General features: G+C 41.3%; 1 protein-coding gene across 9 annotated transcripts in view; it reads right to left on the reverse strand.

The window, feature by feature from the left end:
* Positions 1 to 24,048, reverse strand: part of dab2ipb (DAB2 interacting protein b) — a 161,928-nt gene that overhangs the window by 65,168 nt on the left and 72,712 nt on the right. For 5 of the 9 annotated variants that reach the window (XM_069513397.1, XM_069513399.1, XM_020082198.2 and 2 more), the window contains 2 exons: positions 17,291 to 17,412; positions 9,597 to 9,715 (listed from right to left, as the gene is read on the reverse strand). In XM_069513397.1, coding sequence (XP_069369498.1) covers positions 9,597 to 9,715; positions 17,291 to 17,412 — 241 coding nt within the window. The remainder of the gene's footprint in view (positions 1 to 9,596; positions 9,716 to 17,290; positions 17,413 to 24,048) is intronic. The other 4 variants (XM_069513398.1, XM_069513400.1, XM_069513401.1 and 1 more) reach the window with 1 other exon arrangement.

Genomic DNA, 24,048 nt, shown 5'->3' on the forward strand with positions numbered 1-24,048 from the left:
TCTGCCCCATTTACTGTAAGGATGAGCTATATTGTCCATAAAGGAAGACATAATAAACAGAAAACAACTTGTTGAGTCAAGAAGTGAAACCAAAGCTGTAAAAGTGTCGCTGTTATGGTATTTTTTGTCTATTGTATTTTGTCCTCTTTTATTAAGAGTGCTTTCAGTTCATGTTTAAACAAGTGTTTTTTGTTATGTTATGAATCCATGTTTTAAGTTTGTTCAGTGTTCCTCTGTTTCCTGTTTTATTTTGTAGTCCCTGCTCCTGGTGTGTTTTCCCCATTTGACTTCCTGCCCTCATCATGCTCACCTGTTTGTCTTGTGCCACCTGTCCTCACTTACTCATTAGTTCAAGTGTGTATTTAAGTCTTGGTGTTCCCCCCATGTGGTTGTTGGTTCGTCATTGTTTCTCGTCATGTTCATGTATCTTGTCATTCCTCGTCATCTTCATGTATCCCGTCACCTTTGTCATGTTCCTTGTAGGTTCTTTCATGTCTTTCCCTGTTCCACTCCGCTGTTATGATTGATTGCGACTTTTGTTTATTGAGGATTATTTTGTTAAACAGTATTTAGTTTTTGCGTTTTGGTCCACCTGCTCACCTTTTTCTACCGCATTCCCCCCCCCCCCCCCCCCCACACAACCTGATATAAAGTGCACAGATCCAATTTGAAAAAGGACAGGGAATTTTTCTAGGGTAAAATTTAAGTATGACTTAATTTTATTTCAAACTTTATTGCAGCATATAATCAATTTGAAGCAGCAGGAGTTTCACCTTTGCTCTTAGTTGTACTCTCCATTTTTAATATATGATTATACTCTATTTGTTTTTATAATATAATAATATTTTCAAAATGTATTCTATTTTAACTGCTAATTAACAGGAGGTAAAATTAAAAACATTCAAAACCAGAAAAGGCAGTTGACTAAAGAAGAGATAAAGCACATTACAGATAAAGCAGTAACACTGACTAAAGACAACTAAAACTGTATAAAAAAAAAATCATAAATGTATTCAGCTGCTTATAGACATTTAAAGGTCCAGTGTGTAAGATTTAGATGAAAGGGAACTATTGGCAGAAATTTAATGTAGAATAATTCTCATGATGTTTTCACTAGTTCCCAGAAAAGGCACTTTATATTTAAATACTTTATATTTACATCAAGGTGGCCTCCGTAGAGAGGCCGCCGTGATGTGAGTTCAACTGAAGTTCACCACAGGTTCATGTTTAGAAGGGAAGGGTGAGGTGGGGGTTATTCAACTGCAACATGCAATTTCAACACTAGATATCACAACATTCTACACACTGTACCTTTAAGCTCTTAAATGTAAGTATCAGACTTCAACTTAACCGAGCAGCTAACAGTATGCCTGTTAAAAAACACAAGGACTAAAAGTTTCTCGTTGTGTCCACCTTTAGCTATGTTGCTAGGCGACAGCGGTGAGGTGAAACAAGCTGGTGACACAAATCACTGGAATCCTCCATAGAACAGACCATTTCATCTGGGTTCGGCCTTCCCACTCTACAGCCCATGAAGGCTGCGTCCTCCCTCAATTGAGACACAGGTGGTCTGTTTAAGGTAATGCAGTACTTTGACGAGTCTTGTGCACCAGGAGGATCTAAAGCTTCGATATCCAATTATGGAACTTGTTTGTCACAACAGCATAACAAAAGTAAACCACAAACACACTCGTGCCTGTGTGCTACATTCTCAAAAATGAATCGCCATCTCTGTCCTTGAGGCAAATGAAGAGCAAAACAAAGGCTGCCAAATGGAGCCTTTTCAAAAAATACCCAACTCTGCCTGAGCACCAAAACAACACCACATCCGTCTGGAATTCATAAAATGCTCCTTAGGAGATATGGAAACAGAGACAGATGATGCTATGAGGTCACGTAATCATGACCAAATTAGAGGCAAAAGATGAGCTGTTATTGATGGCTTCATTGAATGTGCACAGGATGCAACTCAATAATGCACAGTAGTAAGTGGAACCTTCTCTGTGCAACACATTAATACCCTCAGAGCTCTGATTCATCTTCACCAAATAATGCTGATACATTGCAAATGAGATGGAGAGAGGAGAGATGCCAAAGAGAGGAGGAGGAGGAGGATGCACTCTTCCTCGGCCTAATTATACTGCAGCAATGAGCATAATGAAAGCACTGCTGCTGTGTTTCTCCAGACAAGCAAAAAAAACAAATCTGAAACCAGACATTTGATTGTTGTCACTAATAGGTGTGTGTGTGTGTGTGTGTGTGTGTGTGCGCGGGGGGGGGTGCACTGGTAATCATCACGAATAAACTCTGAATAACATTCATTCATATCTTCAACATTTTCTAGATCCCATCAACCCCGACCAGTGTCTACACCCCAGAAGGGTTTCCAGTAATATGCAGCCACGCCCTCTTTTAACTTTAAATACATCACAATGGGTCAAAGAGCCATAGAGACTATCCATATCACATTGATGTTTATCCAATTCTGGTAATTTGTCTGGTATTTTGGGTTTTAAATAGTGAATTGATGCTGTAACAACAGGGTGAAACTTCATGCTGACAGCTGAGACTGGTCTGGCTCCACATGACGTCAAAAGCACAAAAGCCTGTGGATCTGGGACCTTTTGATTCAGTTTTGTACAAGAGAGGGATGTGGAGATGTGTTGTCATTTTGTATACGCAGTCTATGGAATGAATTAGTGAATGAATGAGTGAATTAATTAATTAGATGATTATGAAGACATAATGAACGAATTAGAAAGAAAAGAAATTGTGCGTCTGTATTTGGGCGTGATTGTGTGTTGCAGGGGTGTTGCATGACCCTCAGCTTTAGAGTGGGACTGATGGAGAGAATGGAAAAAAGGAGCATGAGGAGCTAAAGAAGACATTTTCCTAAAAAGAGAGAGTGAGAGAAAATATAGAAGGGTTGGGAGCAAGCAAATAATGACAAATGTGTTAGAGACAAGAGTCAAGGAAGAGAAACGATGGCGCCGTTGCACAAAATGATGCAGCGATGGCACGGAGAGGATTCGGGGGGGCGAGTCTGTGAGCACTCGACTGGGCTTAATGTAGCGTAAATCCACCAGTGAACTGCGGCTCCAAACAACAGCTCCTAACATAACTGAGAGACGCAGATAAGAGGGGACCAACGTGACAAATGATAGTGGAGCAGGAATGCACGGGAGAGACGGATGAAATAAACACCAGAGTGAGAGGAGGAAGTCAAAGAGAAACAGAGGCAGGGACTAAAAAGGGTTAATAGACTTGACTAGATTGACTGTCAGGGAATGAGGGAGTGAGATGTGAGGAGGGGGAGACAGGACGCAGAGGAAGGGAGGGAGCAATAGAAAAAGGTTGGATATTACAGTCGGACCACCTGGGGAATGTTTACAGAATTTAATAACTCTAAATGTCATCACTTTATTGGATTTATGTATGGTTGTCTCTCTCTCTCTCTTTCCATCTTTCTTTTGCGCACACACACACACACACACACAACACACAACACACAATCTAACACTTCCACCTGCAACAATTACCATGGCGCTGCAGCTTTATGGAGAGATGACAGGGAGATTTGTATGAAGGGCTCTTGAATTTGGTTACAGGCAGGGAGAGCTCCTTAAAACACACAGGCTGGTGCTTCACTGCCTTATATGGTCTCTGAAACTTAACATTACAACTGTCAATACAAGGGAAGACAACACAGACTACATGGAAGAGATATTCAAGACCCCAGTGAGTGTAGTTATTCTTGTGAACGCTTTGCATGATCAACACTCTTCGATATTAAAATGGCATGATGGATGTGCGTCCATGTTGCTATGTAGTAACCACCTCTCTCTTCAAATCAAAATAATAAAGATCAAGAATTTATCAAATGGAATGATATTCCTTACAGTAAGAATAAGCTTTTTGAAACAGTATTTAAAACCATTCTGATATAATCCAGGGTTCTTTCTGTGTGAGTCGTGTCTGCGTTTGTTCTCTCCAGGTGCTTCCCCCCACAGACAACATGCAAGACTTAGGATAAGCGATATAAATAATGTATAGATGTATGTAGTTAATTGTTATTCAGATAAAACTATTGTAAAAAGTGAAAATATTAATGTTGATAATATATTAAGTCCTAACAGGTCATAGCCGATGTTTGCTTACTCTCTCAGAACCATAGGTCAGTGTAAACCTGGACATTTTATTATGTCCATGCATTATCCTCACTGAGCCTCTCTCCCTCCATCAGAGGAGGGGTTTGTATTTCAAAGGTGGGACACACACTAAGGGCAAGCATAAATATTAAAATTAAAATTAATGTCCCCATACTTTTGATATGTCTCTTTCATGTCTTAAAAAAATGCTTATTATAGAAAATAGTCACTTTATTGACTTATCATTGGGGGAGGCGAGCAGAATTAAACCACGTTACAGATAGAGGAAGTTCACTAATAGGGCCCTGATATCTGTCCTGCACCTCAAAGCAATATGAATATTAAAATATGTGTTTCTTATTAAACTAGAGCCTGGAGGAAAACAAGCAGCAAATTAAAGATCCTTTTCCTGCAGAAGAATCATGATTGATTTGTCCAATACTGTCTTCTGAAAAAGTGTGTGTGTGTGTGGGGGCATATCCTCTGTGCACTCCTGTAATTACGCCCCTGACGGACATATATCTCTCAGCGTGCAGCATAGTGCTCCCTGCAATGCAAACATAATTGAAGAATATGCTGAGCAGATTGTCTGAGACGTGCGAGACAGAGGGAGCAGGAAGAGAAATACTGATGTAACAAATCTGTTCAGCCATTTTATCCATCTGCTGATATTCAGAGCTGAAGTCTGAGAGTGACGGCAAAAAGGCTTCCCTGCTGTGTTATTGAAGCAGCCGTTCCATAAAGACGCATGAGTCACCGGTGCCCACAGTGCTGAGAGCTGCAGTTACTCAAGCAGACGCACACAGCGATATGCATACAAGTATAGAGACATAATCACAAACCATCAGTTACATCAAACTACTACTGTAGCAACTAAATCCAGACAAATAAGTGTTCCCATGATGCCACAGTGAGGTAGTGGATGGACAGGATAATGGAGCGCAGACATTGTCCTTATAGGACACAGGACTTAAGTGTGTTTGTGTGTGTGTGTGTCTGTGTGTGTGTGTGCTTTCAGGGAAGCTGGTGCAGGCTACGTATGTAGTGTGTGTGTGTGTTCTTGTGTCTGTGAGGGGGAGAGAGAGATAGATAGGGTGCATGTGTGTTTTTACTGTAAACAGTGGGTGAAATTGTGTGTGTGTCGGATATCATTCACACAATACTAAAACTTTTCTGGCTTGTGGGCTGCTGTGGGGAGGCAGCAGAGAGGAGAGAGGGTGAGAAACAGCACTGAATATTACATACTAATGGATTATTTAAGTTTTCTTGCCAACATACTTCACTGCTTTATTGGCACACAAAGATGCTCCTTAGCATGTTGCCACCACAACACACCGCTAATAAAAACACATTCTTTATCTTGATTATTTAAATCTGAAAAAACATCTATTGTCAAAACATCGGCCGACTGCTTTCGGAAGGACATTACAACAAGGGGACATGCAGCACTGTGTAACCAAGCACTTGACTGTTGCTAAAGAAACTCAAAGCCTGCACGTTTCAATCCACTGTGATATTCATCAGTGTCCAGCCAAGGTCGAGGTTGATCAGATGAGAGGAGCAGAAGCCAGTGAGGGTCAGATTATCTCTGATACAAGAAAAACACACAGAGCGGATGAGAGCAACGTCAAGCAGAGGACATTATCAGGTCAGCACACAGAACAATGACAGACCACTGCCCAGAGACACTGGTTACACTGAAGCAAACATAGTACAACCTACATTTGTCCAAATGGTGTCTTTGCAACTGCACAGTGCTGATTGTACAAACTGAAATGTATAAATAAAGGTCTCTTAAAGTGAATCAACAAGCTTAAAGAAATTGTGAGTCTATAAGCTACAACTAGGATCGTCCATCTCATTAACAAAATACTCAGCACGCAAACTCGGAGCCCATCGGTTGTCATTTGGTGACGAATTAGCCTCGAGGGGCGAAGGCCAACATTGTGAGGCTTCCAATGCAGAAAGCAGATATCGGGGCCAAGACTCTCTCTACCGTTCCCCACATGAGTCAAACTTTTCTCCACACAAAACAGCAAATCTTTTCGTAGGTGTTTTAGGTCCAGAAGACATTTTGGCTAATCTCTATTAACACCTTTCATTGTATGAATGCAAATAAATTAAGCTGACGGCATATCTGTCACCGTGTTCCACCTCTTTTGCTCACCACACGGACTGTTTACCTGCGGGCCACCAAAACCTGCTCAGACGTGTTTGGTCAGAAGTATTCCGGTCCCCAAATGTTGTCTCTCGCCGACACATTCTGCATATTCACAGGAACAGAATCTGTTTATGGAGATTACTCATCCCGCAACTACATCCATGAAACTGCTGGTAGTGCCCTTCAGCTGAACGTTCTGTTTATCACTATCTTTTGAGCAGGAAAGTTCCTACGCTTATTCCACTAAGTGAAACGTGTACTGTGGACAAAGTACAGCTCAAGCCACAATTTTCTATTTAAATGACCGAGCCAGAGACAAAACTAGCGAAAACCGCCTTGTGTTTTTAGAGACCGAACCTGACCTGAGTCTGATATTTTCCCTGATTACAGGCACGTGAATATAAAAAATCAAGTAAAATAGCCCAGCTAATGTGACCCTACAGGACCTGCGCCCGAAATACCCATCCACATCTATTAGTGGACTCAGATTCCCTAATAAAAGCCTCAACTGCCATAATAAAACCTTAAGTCTGAAAATATTATGCAGGTATAATGTAATCATTGTTTTTTGTGCGTGCAGTGTTGGTGTGCATGCCCACACGTCGCTGTGTTTCTGCTTTGCTTTAAAGATAAGGAGTCTTCAGTGAGTGCCCGGCCTTGGATTAACACAGATGAATATTTCATGTTGGACGTCCAGCTGCTCCTCATCTGCAGGTCCCCCCCCTGAGACCACCTGAGGCTACGAGGCCTAACAATGTCATCACAGCAAACACACACACACACACTGAGCATGAACACGTGAGCACATGATGCTGCGCAAACATTCAAATATGAATATGAAACTGAGACACATGCAACTTTTATCCCTGCACAACGAGATACAAACAGTGGTCAGCGCTCGCGATGTTAAGCGCTTCGCTGCGTCTTTCATATTCAAGGCTGAACATCTGCACACCAGGAATTTTTAGGGTATAGGATTCCTTCCCTCCTCCCTTCATCTCTACTTTGTCTCATCATCTGTCTCTCCCTCTGCTAGTTCCCCTGCCTGTCTTCTTCTTCTGCAGCTTCTTCTGCCCTGTGGGGAGACTGCTCCCAGGCTGTCAGGGAGCGTCACCGACTCCTTCTCTCAGCACATTACTCGCTCGTTCTGCATCCTTTTATGCTTTCTCACTTGTTTTCGCACACGCACACACACACACACACACACACACAACTATCTCTATCTCCTGCCCATATAATATCCTAGAAGAGTGAAAGCACCAGACTGGCATTTCTCTCTTCCTCTACTGCATGTGTATGGAGATCATTATATATGAGTCAGTGTGTGCATTTGTAAGTGAGGTGTGTGTGACTGTGTGTTTCTGTGTTAAACCAGGTGAGATAAGCCACCCCCTGGACATTCCAATTTCCTGTCCGATATTTGCCGTCTTCCCGGCGCGCTTTATCGGAAAGAAACATAAATGCTGATAGCTTAGGCAACTGTTCTGCTGTTGGAAAAATAGAGACACTGAGGGCTGAAATTGGAGAGTGATGAGTTTGAAATGGACAGATAGAGGTGAAGTTGGAAAGATAGAAGCTATAAAAAAATTGAAATGGGCAAGAGAATGAGAAAAGACAGCGGGAAAAAGAAGAGGAGGTATGAGCTCATTTTGTACGACTGCAGAGTTCGCCATGTTCCACGATGAACACTTGGTAGCGTTGTCTTGTGATAGTCTGACAGTGATGTTAATGCCTCATTAAGAGTACGAAGAGAGGCAGCCATTCATCTGCAGGTTTTAGAACCAAAAAAAAGCAGAAAATCTCTTCAAATGCAGCGCTCTCATTAATTAAAACCCACAGATGGACACCTTGGCTGTTCTCCAGATGCGGTACAAAGATATGCACCGGGAATGATAGCTGTTACTCGCCCGGCTATGGAAATCAAAAAACCCAGGGTGAGCAGGCGGTGTGGCTACGGGTCCACGTGGCCTGGTCTGGAATTCTAATTGACATCGTCAGGCGGGGGTAAATGTTTGCCAAGTGGCCGAGTTTCTGAGGTAATTAGGAGACTCTATCAGAAATGGGCAATTATCACAGCCTGAAGCTAAACACTATCACATGCTGTAGAGCTGTGAGCCGAAGACCCAACCCAGATCTGTACTTTTTATACTCTGAGGCAGAGGATGGTGATGATTAATGGAGAGGCAGGTTGTTGTGTAGGACTGGTCGATTTCACGTAATCGTTTTCTTTCACATAAGGATCTGAGTATTAGGGCCATTAAAAATAACACAGATTTCAGATAGAAAGTTGAAATATCATGAGAAAAAGTCATAACTGTACAAGAATAAAGTCGTAATATTAAGAGAACAAAAAAATCTAATAAAGATAAAGTGAATAAAGCTTTTACATTAAAAGAAAAAAGGTGCACCTCACAAACTTAGAAATTGCCTATTTTGTAGGAGAGGAAAAATAAAATCATTACAAACATTTTAATATTAATTAAAATGTTATTTTCAGAATATTACATATTTATTCTCTATAATACTCCATTTTAGTAACTATTTCTATTCAGGTTAAATATTTGTTTGTTATTTGTATTTCTTTCTTTGGAATCGATTCAGGACCAGAAAAAAAAAAATCAAGAATTGCATGTAAACAAATAATACATATAATTCATACAGCACAAAATGTTTATAGCCACGGGCCTTATATTTCAGCTCAATCTCAACATTCGCATTAGCTGGTATCTATTAATAGAGCCAAAATACCAACATGTTGTTACTTGTATATATTTATATACAATCATACATGCTATACTTCTCATTAAAAAATCTGACATGTGGTGTGTTTATCTTAAACATCCAATCCAACTATGTTCTGGTTAAAAAAATATTTTTTTATTTGGTTTATTGCGATTAAGTTTCTATTTTTCCCTTTGAGGAAATGTTCTTTTCCGACCAGTGTTTATATTATTTCTATTGCCTGGCCCCGATGGTTAGACCAAGCAACAATTCATACTTGAGCATAAGTAGGTTACAACCTTGATATTGCAGAGACAAAACAGAGGAGAGAAGACTCGTCATGTGTTTCTGAGAGAGAACGAGAGTAAAGAGCGAGACGCATTAGAAGTGACAGATTGGAGAGTCAGGATTTGATGGTTTTCACAATATACTGACAACGCAACACAAAAACGTCAACTGTGACCTGAATAACCAGCCATCAGACGGAGCGAGGCACTGGAACAGAAGACGCGCGGACAAACACATGAGCACAAAAAGCTGCATCCCGGCAACAAACAAACCCCTACCTGTCACTGTCGACGCTCCTGAAGCCGGGGAGGATGTGTCTGAAGCTGGAGTTGCGGTCAAGTTTGGGCTGACTCTTGGTGCGTTTTATCGAGCCCTTCAGCCGTCGACTCAGAAACCCCTGATGGAGAGAGACAAAGACAGTCAATACAGCGGTGTCACTGCGAGGAGAGTCTCTGAGACGTCAATCACTGGCGCTCAACTTGGCAGCGGGACAGAATACATTACACAATAATTCCTAAATTTGCTGAGGCCGGAGGTCATGAGTAGTTAAAAGGAGAAACAAATGGGCATCGATTTTCATATCAGGCTGAGAGCAATGATCACTAGAGAAGCCGGGACAAGGTCAGAGGCATATATTTCCTGACGACAAAACTTCTAGCAACATCAAGCACATTCACATACAGGACCTTGACTAAAAGAGGATTCTCAGAGAGCGCAAGCAGAAAGAAATCGGTAGGAAATACTTCTGGCAGAATTACAGCACTGTGTGTCTTTATATGTCACGTACAAATACAAGTTTTGTAATTATTTCCACAAGCTAATTCAGCAGATACACCCCTTTATTAGTTTGCTCATTTTCCTCCTTTGTCTGAGTCTGTGTGTTTACTCCTTCCCAACATCTGCAATCGCACTCCCCCAAGCACCTCGCCGTCGCCATGGCAACTGCTGGCTGGTATTAGGAGTGAGAGAACACGAGAGAACAAAAATGAGATGTGGTGCAGGAATCGAAAGATGCTGCAAGTGTTCTTCTAGACACAGAGACCCCGGTCTTCTTGGCCGTGCAGATGTAGAAGATCACGGAGGTGAGGAATGAGAAGAGGACGACCACGAACCAAGACGGCAAGAGTTGGCAGAGAATTTGCGGAGGACAGAGCTTCATGAGAAAGCCAGTGAGCGGGAGAAAATAGTGAGTGGATAGTGAAGGTGCAACTTTAAGTACAAGCAGACAACATGGCAGCTTATTCACAGGGTGAACAATGGACTAAAAAGTTGCATCGCAGCCGAGACACTAGTTTAACTCCTGTGACTTTAACCTTATTTCATTCTATTACATGAATTTCACAAGACAGGTGACAGGCGACAAAAATGAGACCTCTTTTCCACCGTCGCCAGGCCATCATCATACCTGTATAATTACCACCTACAGTGTGGATAGGTCGCCTCGGGCAACAATGGAATAGGTTTAATTAGAGAGCGCCTTCCAGACAGGCTGCCAGCTGATCACAGAGGAAGTCGCTGCCTCCTGACAAACGACGCCTGTCATCAGGAAAGCACTCCAAGCCGGGAACAAAGACGCACTAATGTCGGTATATTCAAACCCACGCCAAAAAAAGTGTCGATGTTTCATGGGTGTGTGTGTGTGCATGTGAGTCCAAACTCAATAGCGGTGTCCCAGTTTCACACCATATGCTAAACTGAAAACTGACAAGTACTCAGTAAATACTTCATTTTCACCACCCAAAAACTGGATTTTTCGAGTATGTTGTTTATTTCCATTGCTGTTCCGCAATGCAATGCTCATAGGAAATCGAGGAGCTATTTCCAACTGCTAAATATTGAAGCAAATTGCATATGGTGGTGAGACAGCCAGAGAAAAAAGTTGGAAAACAAGAAGAAAAAGAATAAATAAAGGCACCCTCCGTCGATTCTGCACATGAAGTTCAGTTTATTAGACATGGGGACTTCTCCTCAGCCTGTAGAAGCAGTTGTATAATTTTATCTGTGGCTCTTGAGGGAGCTTTCTATCTGTGAATATAAGCTTAGAGACGACAAACCTAAAACAGCAAGACTGTGTTTGAAAGAGTTTAAAAGCTTTGGGATTTTTTCTCCCAGCAGGAAAGATCATAGACTGAATATAACGATGGATGACATGACAGTTTCCCAAAAGTGAAGCCAAAGCGTCCTGATCACCACCTGGTGGCTGGCTGCAGTATAGGTCATAAACCTGGCCTCCTCCATGTTAGAGGATGGGACGTGGACCAAACTAAAAAGTCAAAGTACAAATTAAATAACATTTAGTTTATTGTATGTAGTTTTTATCAAAGTGATGTTTGTACAAGTGCTCATTTGTCCAGTTAGTTTTGTTTTTAATTATTTTTAATCAAACTGCTCATGTATCATTACGCACAATGGCTACTGTCTACATACTAGATAATGATCAGATTAAGTCACTATCATTATAAGCTATTTAAAAAGGCCTGTTTGTGACATGGTCCCTTTCAGACAAGATATTTTTAATGGCGACGATGGTGATGAAGTAGAACAATCACCCACGCCCAAACATATGCACAAACACCGGCACAAACCTTTTCTCATTTCCGCATATCATCACTCACAATCCCCTCTAAATTCATCGTAATTCCTTGCCTCTTCCCTTTAGCCCCTCGAGAGTCTGTGTGCCTGCTGTTGTTGGCATATTCACAGCTCACAAATTAAAATGCTTCCCATCCACAGAAACGTGTCCCTGAAGGCGAGGTGGACTGATGGCTGGTGTTGTCTTACTTCTCTGTGAGTGGGAGGAGAAAGAGACAAGAGAGCCAGAAAGGTACCCAGGCCTGTAATCTCTCTGATTATTTTGTATTTATTGTTCTCTTTTTCACCCGACACGTGCATGTTGGGAAAAATACTATCTGCCTGTCAAAGCTCTTGCAGAAGAAGGTCAGCAGGTATGAACAGCCAATTTACCCACTTAAGGTCAGTCAGTAAGGATGATTGATGCCTGTATTAAGACCAGATTAAACCCCAAAGGAGGCAAAGGAGCATTTCAGCATTTAATTTACCTTTAGCACCTACTCGTACAGGAACAGCAACAGGAACAATAAACGAGATGACAAATAAAGAGAGACACAGAGAGGGAAAGAGTGAGGACGGAAATAGAGGTGAGACCAGTTCCTGCCAAGGGAGGCTGGTGTGAGATAAAGGAGAAGGATAAATGGAAAAAGTGGAGCACAATGTGGAGGTGGCAGATAGAAAGAAGCAGCAGAATGAAACAAAAACGAGGGGAAAAGGTTCCGCAAATGAGCAACGAGGACGCCGGCGGATCAGGGCTCAGCAGAGCATGGCTCAGCAGAGCATGGCACCAGCTGCAGAGGGCAGGACTCTTCCTCCCTGTTGGTTTATATTCTGATCAGCCCTCGTCTTAGCAGATGACACCGGTCGCTGTGAATCAAGAAAGTGACGGCTGACATTGTGCGACAGTTGAAACACACACTCATGTACGGAGCTTGACCTCTTACTACTATGTCTCGTTGTCAGGCCTGTGACACCGGCACACACAATGAAAACTGACACCTAATGAGACGTCGTACATCATGTGATTGTTGTATTGTGTGGTAAAGAAATGCGTTAATTGACACATATGAGTACTGTAATTCCCCAGTGACACTTGGTGGAATAAAACCTGAATATCAATGCATGAATGAACAAAAGCCGTAAATATGTTTAGATGCCTCAATTAATTTCTGCTAATGGTGTGTAAAAAATACTGAATTTGCTGCAATGTCTTTTACATGTTATGGTGCAAACATCAACTTATACAAAGCAGCGTGACGAGGCTATTACAGCCAGTGTGTCCTGACAGGGGGCATAACAGTGTCACGTGTTATTGTGAATATGAATGAGCGCTTCAATTACTCTGCATTTCCACGGTTGACACCTAATTAGGGGGAAGAAAGGGATGGAACGAACTTAATCAACACGCATTCAGGTTTTCACAAACCCTACTACTGGCTCTGAAGGAAAATGAATGGCAGTGGAAATAACGTGTTTGTTCATATTTACTATGTTACCTTGTGTACAGTGCAGATGTGTTACGTCTGTGCATGCATCGGTGTGTGTGTGTGTGTGTGTGTGTGTGTGCATAACAGCCTTGCATACTTGATCGTAATCTCAGCCTGTCTAAGCCCATTAAGTCAGTACAAGAGGACAGCTCAATTTTATCGCTTTTTTTTCTTTTAGATGTCTTTTTTTTCCATGAAATTAAAGCAAATTCTTGCAACAAGTTAATTCTATTCCCCCTGGCTTGGCAATTCCAGGCTTCCTTAATGGAGGGCTGATAGAATCAGTGCCTGGACAATCAGCAGGGTGTTCCCTGCTTCCATATCAAGCTCTCTTGTCCTCTTCGAGCACGAGCTGATGAAAACAAGAGACATACCTGTCCAATTAGACCCCCTGCTATTATCTGAGAGGAGAGGGGGGGTGGGGAGGGAAGAGTCAGGGGGAGATTGGATAAGGACCTAAGTCTCTATTGAGAATCAATCCAGCCGGCTATAGTGCAGTCAGCGGGACGTGGACCTGACAGACATAGATAAGGTTTGTTTGTCAGCTCTTTAAATAAGCCCTGAATAAGAGAAAGTTGTAAATAATAACTTTTCTATTTAATGTATGCAATCTTTTACTATTTTTGAATTGGTCACGGGAGATGAGGCTTTGCTAAGAGTTTAGCTTTCGTCCGTGCCTGCTGGTGAGAAATTGTTTTTGAGAGGCACCAAAGGATGTGCTTTCGCATGTGTGCACGTGGAATCCATTTGTGTGTGTGTGTGTTTGCAGACACTGAACCCAGTCTGCAAAGAACATGAGAGAAAAACCTTTTGACAGATTTAGCTCAAGGCCTAGGAGGGGTACTTTAGATGTCACTGCAACTCTGTTTTACAGGAGGGAGAAGAGTGAGGGGAGGTTTGTCATCGCTAAACGCGGGAGATGCAGGAGCAGAGGAGGAGAAGAAGAATACGACCGCCTGTCTGCTCGTCTTCTTGTTTTTATTCCAACACTTCTGTGTGCCACCAGGCGTATAACCTATGCCTCTCTCCATCCAACCTGAGCTGCAAATTAAACCCTTTTAATCACCTATTATTTGTTTACTAGTTTGTATTCCAGAGAAGTTGGTGAAAACTTAAGTTGCTGCAATAAAATCCCGTGCCAGAAGGGGGCGGTGTAAGGAAACGTGCGGTAGAGGAGGCTTTTCTTCTGCTGCTAAGCAGTAAGTCCACAGAAGCAAGTGAAGTGGTCATGTGATAGAGACATGATGACTTTGCTGTAGTATCCCCCTCTCTCTCTTTCTTCCCTGGAGAGTACAAGGAGCGGCTTAAAAGACACTTAATCAATATTTAGCCATTTATCTGACCCCGTCTCGAACAAGCTCCCTGTTCTTCTTTTCTGTCCTAAATCTCTCTCTCTCTCCCATACATTCTTGATCATATATAAACTGTTCAGTGACTATATTTGCATTGTTTTTAAAAACCACAGGAGCCAAAATTATAAAAATGTTGTCAAAAAGACAGAAAAGGTGCTAAAACAATTTAAACAGGATCTGCCTTTTTTATGAATTAATTCGTGTTCATAAAACAAATAATAAAATTGAGTAATTTTGGGGTAATAAACACTTCATTCTCATTCTGCTGGTGGTTCAAAACAATAATAAAACAAATAAAATGAATGATGATAATAATAATAATAATTAACTTCATTTGTATAGCACCTGTCATACAAGAGATGAAGCTCAAAGTACTTTACATACAATATAAAGATAAAAACATGTTTAACAAATTAAAACATTCATGTAGGAGGACAGATGTTAATTCACATAAAAACATGTTAAAATGATACTTGGATATAAAATGGATATAAAAAGAAAAGAGAAATTAAATACAAAAATGCATAAAAACAGAAAAGAAGGAAAGTGATAGAAATTACAAAAGAGAGTCGGTCAAGTAAGACTCTGTGGAGGCATCGCTGTTTGGTGTTTGTAGAGACTGAGATCTTTTACTGAAACTCTGGCCGTGTTCTGACCTGGTATTGATGTCTGTCTTTAGAGATCCCAAGTGTTCAGCTTTATGTACATGTGTTCTCACAGGTGGTTAATGCATCCTGAAAATATCTCCTTTGACTCCTCTCACTTCCCCGCTCTATATGCAAATAATCTGTCCTTTTTGTTCGCGAAGGACAATTACATTACATTTCATTTAGCTGAAGCTTTTATCCAAAGCTACTTATAATAAGTGCATCAACCATGATGGAACAAACCCAGAACAACAAGAATAAGTTGCTTCAAAAAGCCAAACTACAAAGTGCAACATGTAAGTGCCATAGAAGTGCGACAATATATTTATATCCCTTTTTCGGGGGGAGGGGGGTTATTTAGACATCATCTTCACCAAGTGTAGTCGGAAGAGATGTGTCTTTAGTCTGCAGCGGAAGATATGAAGATACAATGATGTTGTTTTAACACGGTTTGACTTTACATATGTATCTGATGACGTTTGTCTGTTTGTCGGTGTAGAGTGAGAGAAAGAGAGAAGCAAAGTCAGGAAGGGCCGAATGAGCACAGTGTCAGTCATTATGTGGTGATCAGTGTTGATATTGTGGTCACTAACATTGGAAATGTGTTTAAAGTGTGGCAGGTCAGAGACATCAGCTGAGTCCTTCATCATCCTTCACCGCAGTATTTATGTTTACAGCAATCGGACTGATTACTTTACACAGTAGTGTCCTAACCTCCACTCTGGGACATTTTTTTCAAATAGAAGTTTGAAGGTTATTAAAGGAGCGATGTGATACAGATACAAAGTGTCCTTCCACCTCACTCTTTTTCAAAGAGGTAATGGCAGTAAAAAGCAAGCTGAAAACACCAGGAGAATGTATATTTAAATGTAAGTACTCAACCGTTAAAAAAAGATATTGTCAACATTTTGAATCAACCGAAGAACGTTTTCGTCTGTATATTTGTTGCTTGACGCCGTCTCCGTAGAACGGGTCCTCCGCAGGATGCTGCCGCTGAATTGAGACACAGCTACAACGTTACTGTACCTGCTGAGACGTTATAAAAGTCTGATGACTGAGCACTGAGAGCTTGTGGCCCTGCTGGCCTAACATCTACTGTTTACAGTTCACCTGCGGGTCTTCATCTCCCCGCTCATTATTTATTTATGAAATTGTGCACTGCTAATTGCTAATTAGCTTTAAATTGATGACTCATGGCATATTTCTTTGCTTCATTAACCGGCTGTTTATCTATTGAATTAAACATGGCAGAAAGCAGCCTGGATTTGAATTAGAGCGAGATGGCAGGAACCGACCGCCCTGTGTGTGTATGTGTGTGTTTGATTGAGAGGTGTGTTTGTAGTTGAGTGACTGATGGTATGGCGTGTGCACAGGTGTGGAATGTGTGCGCAGGCTGTGAATATTATTCAGGGTGAAAATCACACAGGATCTGAGAGTCAGTGGGGGATAGTGTGCTGAACACGAGATGAGTAGATGCCTGACGTTCAGAAGCCAAACATCAAAGATCCAGTTCCAATATTTGAAGTAAATGAGTTTCAGACTGGCACAAATCCATCTGGACGCCAGACAAGGCTTCTGTAAACCTTGATATATAACTAACAAACTCCTAAAGCTGGGGTGGGCAACCATGCCACAACACAAAGTTAAGAAACTTTAAACCAGCTGTAAGTAGCATCATCCACATCAGTACCATCTGACAACAGATGCCTTGCTAAAGAGAAACAGTTCAATATGCTTTTAATAATTTATTATGTGGTCCACAAAGGATATTATTAAAATTTAAATGGCCCTTGACAGGAAAAAGGTTCCCCACCCCTTGTCCTCAGGCAAACTAGTGCGGAGACAAAGAGAAAAGCCAAGAGAGGAGAACCAATGGACAGACAAAGACACAGATGGTCCATAGAGACACACTCACAGTACTCACGGTGACTCTGAAAGGTGTGGCGGCAGTGGATGCCGCCTCCATGGTGGGTGTGGTCTTGTCTGAGGAGCCGCCTGGCACGCTGCGTCGGCGTCCTGTCCTCTCTGGAGGAGACTCTGCAAATAGAGAGATCTTTACTTTGTGGATTCTGTTTTCACTTTGTGAAAAACATACCACATGATTATCGAGTGGGTCAAGATGTTGGGGAATAAAATTATTTGATTTTCTGCAGAGAATTCGAGGAGCTTGATACTTCTCGATACTACTATTTTCTGTGTGTGGACTATGGAGATAAAGCCAGGAGACGCCTAGTTCGATGTAAAGATGGGAAGCAAGGAGAATTAGTTTTTTTATTTATGCAAAGTGATTATTTTGATGGGGATTAATATTTTTCAGCTTTAGGCAGAACCAGGCTCGCTGGTTCCCCTCTGGTTTCCGTCTTGATCTATCTCAAACCATTGCTTAAAGATTTCCATATTTGTTTGTTCACTACGAATCAAAGGCAAACATTTCAAAGAAAGTTGAAAAAAAGGGCTTGTTATATCTTTCTATCAATAATTACTTAATCTTTGATTTGATTTAGAGAAGTTTATATAGGATTGCATCCTATTACGTATTCCTTCATGAATATGAAATTAGTCCATTCAGGGGGTGAAAGACTGTTGCTTTCACTTCCTGATTTTTTCATCTCTTCCTGGTTTACTGAACTTATATGAACGTGTTATCTGTCTGTCTGTGTGTGTGTGTGTGTGTGTGTGTGTGTGTGTGTGTGTGTGTGTGTGTCATTGTACAGCGCAGCATCAGAGGCGAGCGAGCACTGTGCAGATGTGTGGGAGCAGCAAATCTGGACATGTCCATGAGGAATGTTGGTGTTGTTGAGCATGCAAGTCCCTGCAGACTTCAGATAGCCATCACTGCTGACTGCATGCTCGTAGTTACAGAGCAGATTATCAGTTTGTTAGGAAGCTGGTGAACAAATTTTACCCCACATGATAAATAAAAGGTGGTGTTAGGCTACAGTGATATGTACCCACACTGCGAGAAAGTTTACGCATGATGAAAGTTGAGAAAACACATTCTGTTCCACAAGGCCTGAATATGCTGGTATAATAATGGCCAATCACAGGCCTTTGTGAGATGCATGAGTTCATTGCATCTCTAAGGTCATGTTCGAGATCTACCACTGTCTGCAACATTGAAAACTAATGAAGTTACTGAATGTTGCAGTCTGACTTTCATCAGAGATGAAATCACATTATAAAACCAATCCTGTTCAAACACACAAACTTACATTTTCATTTATTCTATATAAGGACTGTTAAATTTTAATATTATTGGGAGCTCCCCACAAACTGCACCTTCAATCACTTGGTATGCAACATCTCTGGATTGTCAACACAACAGGCTCTTTTATGCAGAAAAATGCATTGGATGGTCAGTGCCTGCGGATACATAACTATGTTCGGACTCTTCATATCGGGATATCGTGCTCAAGAGGCCAACAACATATGTTTGATCATCAAAATCATATCAGTTAATCTGTGAGTGTAAGTGAATACTTGTGCCAAATTTAAAAGGATTCTCTTAAGGGGTTCTTAAGAGAACAGGTTCACAAGGCAAAAGTGTGACGCTTAAAAATGTGTATGACTGTGACTCTAACTGATGTTAAGAGTGTTTACAATATTTAGCAAACATGTTTAATATTAAAATAACCTTCCCTCTCCTTCCCTCATTGTAGACATGACAAAATAAGGTGGTACTGAAATATCTGTTGTCATGACAACAAGTGGATTTAATCCTTTTACATCTGGAAATCACTGAACAGGAAATAAGCGTAGATGACAATTAAGGCACCAGTGTGAATTTCACTCAACTTCATTGGATTCGCCCTTTGCTGCTTAATTTCTTGATGGAAATCCTCCTACTTGTACACAGCTGGCTGCTTTTACAGGCGCTCAAAGCAAAGCTCACACAAACACACATTTAGTCGTGAACTGATTGCGGCGTGAAACTTCAGCGCATGCTTCTGCACGTTTTCATCATGTGCGTGTGAAGCTTCTCTGCAAAAACATTGAAAAAACAAGCTTGATTTATAACTACTGTGATTTTTAACTGCTAGTAAACAGACTCACACTGAATACAAGTTTTCAAAGGGAAACGTCTGCGTAGCCTAACTATCGGCTGTTGACGGAGGTATTCACTCCACTCAGTGTCATTATGTTCTCCACCTTTTTTCCTTTCACTTATCTTCCTCTTTCTTCACCAATCCATTTCTTTTCTTCCGTCTCTTCTGCACTCTAATTATGATTCTCTTCAAACCTCTGCCTTCATCTTCTGCGTCACGTCACATAAAATCCTCATCTATCATTATGTCTTCATTTCACCTTTTTATTTTGTTCTCTGCCCTCACACATTCCATAGACAACTTCTTCACCCTTCATTACCATCTACCCACAAATAAAGCAATCCCTCTTGATTTCACCCTCCTCAAGCCCTCCTCACAGTCGGTTAATGAGACCCTGGAAGTGCCAGTGAAGGCCCTGGGGGGCCTACAGCTGCCTATAATAGTTACTAGAATATTGTGTGTGTGCAGGACTATGTGTGTGTGTCCCTGTCGAGGGAGAAGCAGCCTGGGAGCGAATGTGTCTCTTTGAGGACTGAACTTTACAAGGAATACTTGTGGAAATAGTCACCTTGCTGAGAGTTACATGAAAAGGTTGACACCACTCTCTCATCCCTACACTACGTATGAAGTTGCACAAAGCAGGCTCCCAGCATAGGTTAGCATAAAGAGTGAACGCAGGGGCAAACTGGGGTCATATCTCTGTCAAAATGTATACGGAAAAAAAAACAACATCTACCAGTAAGGCAGCAGCTCCTAAGCTCTAAATAACACATTGTATCTGGTTCATTTAGTTTTACAAATAGTGTAAATGTTGCATGTTGTAGCTTTTCAGTAGCACTAGTCGCACTGTAATTTCTTTATTTATTAATAGGTGCAGTGGGGAGAATAAAACTGTATATGTGAGATTGTAAATGTGTCCTTTCATTTGGTACATGAAAAAAGTCTGTCATAGTTCTTTTTGTAAGACAGTGTTGTTTTCTTGGCAGAGGTAATAGTAGATGCTAAGTTGTTTTTGTGTTGCGCTCCTGACTTGTGTAGAGTATTGAAAGTAAAGCAATAAGTGTTAGGGTGGAGTGACTGTGAAAGAAATCTATCTGTCCATCTCTCCATCTCTCCAAAGCTGCCTTCCATATCTCCTCACTAATACAGGTTAGACTGCATGTTTCCCTAAGGCGTACTCCATCCAGTGACCAGTGCCAGCTGACCTTCCCTTCAGACCTCGCCAGCACAGGATATTCCAGCATGCAGAGTTCCAGCTGTGTATGAGGACGGGGGGCAGAAAAAGTTCAAAGCGTCTTCCAATTTTGAAAACTGCGGATATTCAATATTCGGAACATTGTGTCAGTAGCTGTTAAGGCAAAAGATAAACCGGATGAATGTAGCATAACTGATTCGTGCAGGAGATGAGCAGAGAAACAGCACAGTGGGTATTCAGGTGGTGAATGTGTCACAAAAGCTGTTAGAAAACAGACAAGATGATAGCATCTCATGAATCATCAAGCAGGAGAACAGGAGTGGTAATGAACATTTTGCAGAAAGTCCTTACTTTTGTTTATTTTACAAACCCACGTTATTATTTTGCCTGGAGTGGTCTGCTTTATGATCATATATCTTGAGGACCTGGCTGTGATAAGAGGCTCCATGATGACAGAGATAATTCACAAAGGTTATTGTAAGCAAGTTGTTGTTGCACAAGGCTTTTAAAGTGCCTACAAAGGAAAGTATCTACATACTGCACAAATTGTGTTGCACTATAGTCTAGTGGACATGATTTTTTTGTCTATTTTGCCACATCACTGAAAATAAGCTTCATCTACAACGTGTACAATCACATACACAGTTTGTGTATCGTTGCTGCTCTTCTGTTCAGAGAACGCTGCATACAGACTGGCTGCAGCATTCTTTTAACATTATCAAGCTAATTGGGGCTAAAACAGGCACACACACGTTACGACTTTCATGTTGGGGCTGATCAAGTCTTAGTTTTAGTTTCAATCGCAATAGATGACTGGAATGGCACTCAGCATAGAGGCCATACCTCTGCCAAGGCCTCATCAACCCCTTAAATTAGATCAAGTCTCACACACTCATAAATATCCTTTAAATAAGCCTGATATTTTCTTCATTAATATCCATCAACTATTACACTGACAAATGTTGAAAGGGACGTAACGTTAAAGAAAGGGAAAAAATAAAATAGATACGCCCCCAGTTCTGGATTTGCACCAAAATTGAATAGGTTATTTCCGCATATCACATCCTTCCACCAGGTTCTGTGGAAATACCATAACTTTTATCAAACAAACAAATGGACGAGGGTGATAACATAAGCTCCTTGGCAGAGGTAACAATAATGTATTTTTTGCAAGTTAAAGGTTATTATTTTATAACTATTTAAATCCACTCTGAGGTAGTGCAAACAATCTGTAAACGTACAAACTGATGTATTATCCCCTTTTAGCTGGAAAGTACAAATTGATAAAACAGTTGCTTATTTACACGTTCAACATGTAGCTCTTTTGTCCCAGCTGCCTTTGGCCTTTTAACTTTTAATATCTTACTTTTACTGGTGTTTTTAATGCACACTGTGCTTGCAGTATACTATTTATTTATTTTCCACTGCTTTTATGGTGTAGTGAGTTCTCATTTTAATTGTTTGATGTTTCTCTTTTCTGATGGACGTGTGCATACTACTGCCTGCACAACAAAGACATCCTTGATCTGATTAAAGTAACTCCAGTTTTCATTTCTTTGAGCTCCTCTACGTTTTGATGTTGACTACATTTTCTAAAGCTGTTATTCTTTTTCTCTTTTGCTTCAAAGAGCTGCCTGTTGTGAGCCAAAATGGCGCTTTGAGAGGGATGAGAGTGAAGCAACCTGGTCACTGCAGAGCACAAAACCAAAACACTGAGATGAAATACATTATAGAAACCAATGTAGATGTAGGAGACCCTGCATGGTGGGGTTCATCACTATGTGTAACAACTTCCACATTTGATCCATTTTAAATATTGATTATAATTGTTTTAAAATGTATGTTTGAGCAAAATAATCCAAACTGTTGCTCATCTAGCTAATAAACGCAGTACAAGATCCTGTTAGGAAGAGCAGCATGTGTATGCATTTCAAGAAACCTTTGCCTTCAGGGATGAGAAATAGCCTCAGAGAGAATGTAGAGTTTTTGTGTTATGACAGGAGGTGAAAGAAGAGAAAAATACACACACACACATTCTCTATGGGCTGGTGAATTATACAGTAGAAATCACAGGCTGTCAGACTGTGTTTACCATGTTCTGTCGGCTGCAGGACTGTCTTCTCTAGGTCCACGCCACCTCTCATCTCCCCTTCCTTCACAAAACGCATCACATCCCCCCCCCCTTCAACTACGAGACAACCAGAATTGGTCTCTACTCGCTGAAAGTGCTGCAATAGAGCTTTGTCACTCTCCGGAATATAAAATAGAAATTAATATCAATCAAAGTACAATCAGGCCAGCAAGAAGAAGTCACAGCAGTGTCTCATTAGTGTTATATCAGTCTGCCGGCAGAATGATGATCCATCCAGCATCCAGCAGAGGCCCACACAGCCGCAGCATTACATGCACAGGTTTGGTTTTGGTGTGTGGGAGAGATGGGAGTACGTTTCCTTGTCTATGTACACAGGGACTATAATGTGTTAACACTAAACTGTGAGGACAGCGCTGGACTTTTGAACCCTGAGATGCTTTATTTACTCAGTGCAGAGATGATGGGGTGATAAAGAGGTGCCGCTCGGTCTCCTTGGAGCGACTCGGCAGACGTTTCATACTACAACAACTTCTAGTGCAGACACAGTCAACATTACCCTCACTCAGAGCTCGGTTAAACTGATTTAGGGTCGGTAACATAACATAAATTCATAGCCGCCTGAAATTATGCTGGGATTCCGCCTCAAAATTAAATATGGAATGAATCTCTGAAGTCTACAAAACATCAATCAACAGGGTAAAAGTGCAGATATAAGAAGCAGCAAGCAGCACTGCATTGTGTTTTTTCCTTTTTTCCAAAAACACAAGGAATCTATATTCAATCATGTTCAAGTCACAGTCTCAGAGAGCGTGACTCTCCTTCATGTTTAGTTTGGCACATGCATGCCTTTGTCTGTGACGCGTTATTGGAAGGCAGAGGAGAGGGCTGGAAGAGGAGGAGGAGGAGGAGGAGGAGGAGGAGGAGAAGAGTGGGGTGCAGAATGAGGAAGTTTGTGTTTGTGCAGAGGGGCGACGCGGCAGCAACATTCCTGCGATGTCGCCTGCGACCGTACATACTCCAATAATATCTTGCAGACAAGAAGCAAACACGAGCCCTGCCTCCCAACAAAATAAAGAGCAAAAAACAAACAAAAAAACAGTCGCACTCGATTCTTCTGCATGATTGTTGATATGTAATCTGATGGATTGGTTTTATAAAAACTACAGAACCGATCTTCTTAAAACTTGGAGGAAAGGTGGGATATGGGCCAGGGAAGGACCAATTACATTGTGGCATGGATGTGGACAAAGGGGTGGATCCAGGATGGTTTTTTTGCACTTTCTTTAATATGTGACATCTATGAGCGTGTGCAATTTGGTTTAAATTAATTTATGGGGCTG

This window comes from Paralichthys olivaceus, chromosome 18, assembly GCF_024713975.1.
Source record: "Paralichthys olivaceus isolate ysfri-2021 chromosome 18, ASM2471397v2, whole genome shotgun sequence".
In the NCBI taxonomy this organism is placed as follows: Eukaryota; Metazoa; Chordata; class Actinopteri; order Pleuronectiformes; family Paralichthyidae; genus Paralichthys; species Paralichthys olivaceus.